The sequence below is a fragment of the Myotis brandtii genome, unplaced genomic scaffold, assembly GCF_000412655.1.
Source record: "Myotis brandtii unplaced genomic scaffold, ASM41265v1 scaffold112, whole genome shotgun sequence".
In the NCBI taxonomy this organism is placed as follows: Eukaryota; Metazoa; Chordata; class Mammalia; order Chiroptera; family Vespertilionidae; genus Myotis; species Myotis brandtii.
In genome coordinates, this window is record NW_005353838.1 from 8,449,844 (window position 1) to 8,455,530 (window position 5,687).

At 51.7% G+C, this 5,687-nt stretch overlaps 2 protein-coding genes across 2 annotated transcripts in view; both read left to right on the forward strand.

The window, feature by feature from the left end:
* The first annotated feature begins 10 nt into the window (after positions 1-10).
* HOXD10 (homeobox D10) lies at positions 11-3,323 on the forward strand. The gene is made up of 2 exons (XM_005857609.2): positions 11-1,020; positions 2,358-3,323. Exons 1-2 carry the CDS (start codon positions 66-68, stop codon positions 2,633-2,635), a joined length of 1,233 nt encoding a protein of 410 aa, XP_005857671.1. The 5' UTR covers positions 11-65; the 3' UTR covers positions 2,636-3,323.
* A 1,626-nt stretch (positions 3,324-4,949) lies between these two features.
* Positions 4,950-5,687, forward strand: part of HOXD9 (homeobox D9) — a 3,281-nt gene continuing 2,543 nt past the window's right edge. The window contains exon 1 of the mRNA XM_005857732.2: positions 4,950-5,132. Coding sequence (XP_005857794.1) covers positions 4,950-5,132 — 183 coding nt within the window. The remainder of the gene's footprint in view (positions 5,133-5,687) is intronic.

Sequence of the window (5,687 nt, forward strand, 5' to 3'; positions counted from 1 at the left end):
CTGGCGGGCGGCGGAGAGCGCTGGGCCGGTGGTCTCCAGCGCGCACTATCTCTGGCGCATAGTAGATGTCGCTGTTGTCCGTGCTTACGCGGCCGGCCGGCCTGGCTCTGGAACACGTGACCTGCGAGGAGGCTGCGGCTCAAGGCCATTTTCAAATCTCATTGGCTTGGTTGTCATGTGGTCGGCAGAGGCATCCACAATTACACGGGGAATGTTTTCCTAGAGATGTCAGCCTACAAAGGACACAATCTCTCTTCTTCAAATTCCTCCCCAAAATGTCCTTTCCCAACAGCTCTCCTGCTGCTAATACTTTTTTAGTAGATTCCTTGATCAGTGCCTGCAGGAGTGACAGTTTTTATTCGAGCAGCGCCAGCATGTACATGCCACCACCTAGCGCAGACATGGGGACCTATGGAATGCAAACCTGTGGACTGCTCCCGTCTCTGGCCAAAAGAGAAGTGAACCACCAAAATATGGGTATGAATGTGCATCCTTATATACCTCAAGTAGACAGTTGGACAGACCCGAACAGATCTTGTCGAATAGAGCAACCTGTTACACAGCAAGTCCCCACTTGCTCCTTCACCACCAACATTAAGGAAGAATCCAATTGCTGCATGTATTCTGATAAGCGCAACAAACTCATTTCTGCCGAGGTCCCTTCGTACCAGAGGCTGGTCCCTGAGTCCTGTCCCGTTGAGAACCCCGAGGTTCCTGTCCCTGGATATTTTAGACTGAGTCAGACCTACGCCACCGGGAAAACCCAAGAGTACAATAACAGCCCCGAAGGCAGCTCCACAGTCATGCTCCAGCTCAACCCTCGCGGCGCGGCCAAGCCACAGCTTTCGGCCGCCCAGCTGCAGATGGAAAAGAAGATGAACGAGCCTGCAAGCGGCCAGGAGCCCACCAAAGTCTCCCAGGTGGAGAGCCCTGAGGCCAAGGGTGGCCTTCCGGAAGAAAGGAGCTGCATGGCTGAGGTCTCCGTGTCCAGTCCCGAAGTGCAGGAGAAGGAGAGCAAAGGTCGGTATGAGCAGGGTTGCCACCCCAGCGGGGCGCGCAGCCCGGGAACCCGGCAAAGAGGGAGCACCTGGGTGCCCGGCGCAGAGCCCTGGCAGCTCAGGCGGGGCCGATTGGCCGGTGCTGCTCCTCCCAGCTTTTAGAGGGGGCATTCTCAGTCCCCAGCTCATCCCCGCTTCTCCCCCGCTGCCCTGGCCCTCCTGGCTAGTCCTGGCTCCAGGCTGATGGCGTCTCGCCAGAGGAAGGGCTTGCTGGGTTTATTTTTCCTGAGCTAGATCTGAAATGCAACAAAAGAGCGCAAATGACCTGCAGCTCATAAACACAGCCCCAGAACCTCCTTTCTCTTGCTCAGATTTGCAGCCCCAACTTTGACCCAGTTATGATTTTAAGGTGGTCCAAGACACCGTGTTCGTGTTTAAGTGTATGCACCCCGCATCCTGCGAGCTTGGGGGCGGCCAGGGGAATGAGATGGCTTGGTTGTTTGGCGCTTGAGCGGGGGAAACAAGGGCTCTTTGCCTCTGCGGGGCTAGGTAACCTTGGCTTTGTCTGGGGAAAGTGCCTCGAGCTTTGCAATTCATTTGCAGAGGGGGCAAAGGCGGGAGGGGGGAGAATAGAATCTGCTTGGCCCACCCGGCAGAGGCAGCCTTAGGGCTGGGCTAGGGCAAAGAGCCAGGGACTCTGGGGGTTTTTTTTGGAGAAGGACCCCTGCCCCTGTGCCTCTCTTCCAGTGCCTAAAGGTGGGCCACATTAAGGAGCTACATTTCTGGGCAATGCTTTTGTGTGGGGGCGAGAAGGCATGAAAATTCAGGAAATTCTGAATCCCCGGGCAGGGTGGAGAAGGTGTACTCAGTTATGTTTTAAAGGAAAATGGGCACCTATCGACCTGGCTGTGTGGCTCCCCACCTGCCTAGGGAAAGTGGGGAAGAAGTGGCAGACTTGGAGACCTGAGGCAGCAGTGGGATTGGTAGCCTTGTCCAGGCTGTGGCTTGCTTCTTCCACTCCAGCCCTGTTAGGAGCTGACCACTTAGAATGTTGCTGGGGAGACCCTGAAAGTTTACTATTGTCCTAATGTTTGATGCAGGTCAGAAAGCTGAGGGAGAACCCTGACACAGAAGGCCAGGTCCCCGCCCATCCTATCATTTGGGGCATTTAAACTAATCTGGTATCACTGACTAATCCCTTCCAAGGCCCACCTCATGTGGGTAATGTTTAATACTAGTATTTCCCACAGCAGCCTGGCTGCCTGCAGGGTCATGGCCAAGGGTACATTTGAACAGACTGAGAGACCAAAAAAAAAATTCTTGATTTTTTTCTTCTTCTTCTCCCTTTAATTTTGTTAGAGGAAATCAAGTCTGATACTCCAACCAGCAATTGGCTCACTGCAAAGAGTGGCAGAAAGAAGAGGTGCCCTTACACTAAGCACCAAACGCTGGAATTAGAAAAAGAGTTCTTGTTCAATATGTACCTCACCCGCGAGCGCCGCCTAGAGATCAGTAAGAGCGTTAACCTCACCGACAGGCAGGTCAAGATTTGGTTTCAAAACCGCCGCATGAAACTCAAGAAGATGAGCCGAGAGAACCGGATCCGAGAACTGACCGCCAACCTCACCTTCTCTTAGGTCCGAAGCCCGTGGGAGGCCAGGATCAGAGAGGGGGCACCGAATTCCAGGGCCCAGTGCTGGAAGACTGGGAAGGCGGAAACAAAACCTTCTTTGCTCTTTGTTTTTTTGTTTTGTTTTCCTGCTAGAATGTGACTTTGGGGTTATTCTGTTCGTGCTGCAAGTGATCTGTAATCCCTATGAGTATATATATACATATATATATTAAAAACTAGCACGTGTAATTTATTATTTTGTTCATCGTAATGCAGGGTAACTATTACTGCGCATTTTCATTTGGGTCTTAACTTATTGGAACTGTAGAGCATTTATCAATCAATTCATCTATCCAGCAATGTGACTTTTTTCATGTTTTTCCTAACACAAAAGGTCTGTGTGTGGTTAGTCCATGAGCCCATGGCGTTTTGAATACATCAGTACTTAAAGTACTTAAATTACATATATATTTAAAAAAGATTAAGAAAATTCACAAGCTTTGGGGGGGAGGGGGACTAAAAAGCACATTACAATGTATCTTTTCACAAATGAATTTAGCAGTTGTCCTTGGTGAGATGGAATATTGATGACTTATGCCTTGTAGCCTTTCCCTTGTGGTGCATCTGTGGTTTGGTAGAGTATAACAGCAACCTGTCCATTCTGTGCATGTTCTGGTCGCATGTATAATGCAATAAATTCTGGAAACAAGTTCGCTCCCTCTGCTTTCTAAAATGAAAATTTGTTACAGTGGAAATGAAAGCCTTTGGTGAGATTATCTTCCTGTTAATCTGCTTGTTTGGGGAAGTTTGGGGGGATAGAGAGAAGGAAAAGGATGTGAGAGAGAAGCTGGAGGAGGCCTAGGGTCTTGAAATTTGGCACAGTGTGTGTGTGTGGGGGGGGTGGGGTGCTATTTCCATAGTTGGGAAGAAGGGAAGTCTTTTCTCCCTAGCCCCCCATTAATTGAATTGAATTATCAGTTTCCCTCTAGCTCGAGCCTGGTAAGTAAGTAAGCTTGTGCCCAAGCTGCTTTTTCCTCAAAGCTCCCCACTTATGTGTCTTTCTCTTTGGTTTTGGTTGTGTTATTTTTAATGCTTTCAGTGGGTCTTGGCAATTTCTGGCTGGCGTGCCATCATCATCAGGGGCTGGGTTGAAACCAGTCTTGCCCACCTGGAAGCCAAGGGGCCTCCATTGCAAGGACAAGCAGCAGCTTAGCATTGCATCGGATCCAATTCTGCCCCCCATTCCCTCATTCTCACCCATCCCAAGCACAAGACAGCCAGGCCACAGCGAAGCAGAGGATGGGTGAGTTTTTCCATCCACTTTGTCCTCGTTTCCTTGTGGAAGGATTTTATGCTCAGTCATTACCTTTTAGTGGTCCACATGAAATTTTTTTAAGGGAAGAGAATATCCCCTCCCCCCAATTCTCCCTCTATTTAATTACAAAACGCTAGTTGCTAGTTGGAGCCACTGTATCTGGGGGGCAAGAAAATGTACAAAGGGTGACTGAAAGAGAATTTGCAAATGAACATGACTTCCCATGAAGTCCACTGTTCCAGCTGCCGCCATGGTTTGAAAAACCCCAGCTTTCACCAGTATATATACTGGAGGATCCGCAGCCCAAGAGAGCCCGGACTTAATCCACTTCTGCCAGGGAGAAGGAAAGAGAGGCCTTGGGGAGAATTGCTGACAGAGAATCCGTTACCCCAGGTTGTGCTGCAGTTTCAAAGGGTCGCCAACAGCTTCAAGCAGCTCCACAAAACATGTTCTTTTCATTCCTGCCCCCTTTCCCCCTAAAAACAATATTTTAGGGGCTCTAAGAGTTAGATCCCTCACCCAGGGAGTCTGGCAGACTCTGTATTTATTCAGAGTTTTAAACTTCCTTCTCAAAATCAAGAACCTTCCCCAGTTCTAAGACAGAACCCTTTTAGGGGAGCTATTTCCTAGGGGTGGGAGAGAGTGGGTCTGAATGAATGCCAGGTTAGGAACACTGGAATCAGTTTGCCCCAGACCTTCATTGGTTGGGCAGGAGGAGGGCAATTTTAACTTTTCCGTTTCCCCCACGATGTGGGGAGCACCATTAGTTGTTGACAGGGGGCCATGTCTGGGAGGAAAACCGTGCTACAGGCAAAGGCAGCGCCTCTGGAACAAAATCAGAAAGCCATTGGCAAAGACAATCAGGCCATAAGCCATTGACCCCCTTCCTTTCCGGGGCTCAAGGTGGGCTGGGAGCCTTCCCAGGGTGCGCTGGGCAACTTATAGAGCAAGGAACACATCCCCCACCGCCTGCACCCAGCTGCTTTTGTCTCCGCTCCCAGCCAGGCTTCCGAGGCTTTGTACCATGGATTTGGGAGTGACAATGGGCATTACCCTCAGATTCAAGGCTGCCCAGCCTTACCTCTGGAGGGAAAGAAAAAAAAATCGGATGAGAGTGGTCCCAGGACCAGGCCATTTTAAAGACACCCCCGGCATCCACTTGGAGGCCTCTAAGTGGGAACCACGCGAAGACGCCCTGCCTTGGGAGGTGCGGCTCCCCTGGCCTCGAGGTCGGGCGGCGGGCGGGCGCGGGTCTCGCGCTGGGATTTAGGGTCTGCCCCGTGGCGTGTTCTCTTGTAGGGCATTTGCGGGAGTCCTGGAGAAGACACGGCACCCGGCCGCAACTGTCCGCGCGGGTCCCACTCGCCTCCTGCCAGCCCTTCTGCGGGCAGACAGAAGCCTGGGCCGCGGTGGCCACGGGCGCGCCCAGCCCCGGGGGCCACCCCAGCTCACCCGTCGGGCCGCGGCGTGTGCTCAGCCTCCCGTTGGGGGTGCATGCGGGCCACACGGGCGTGTGTGAGTGTGGTGGGGGGAGGGGGCCCTCCGAGCTGCTCCATCCGTCCGTTTTATTAGGGACACATTAATCTATAATCAAATACACCTCATAAAATTTTTATTGAAAGGCATAATATCATTACAAAGGTCTTCCACCTGTTTTAAACAACACGACAAGCTGTGAGAGCGTGTGTGTGGGTCTGTGCGGGGAGGGGGGTTTGGGCAGGGAGAGAGGCACAGGGAGAAGGGCTCCCTCCGGCGCCAGGGG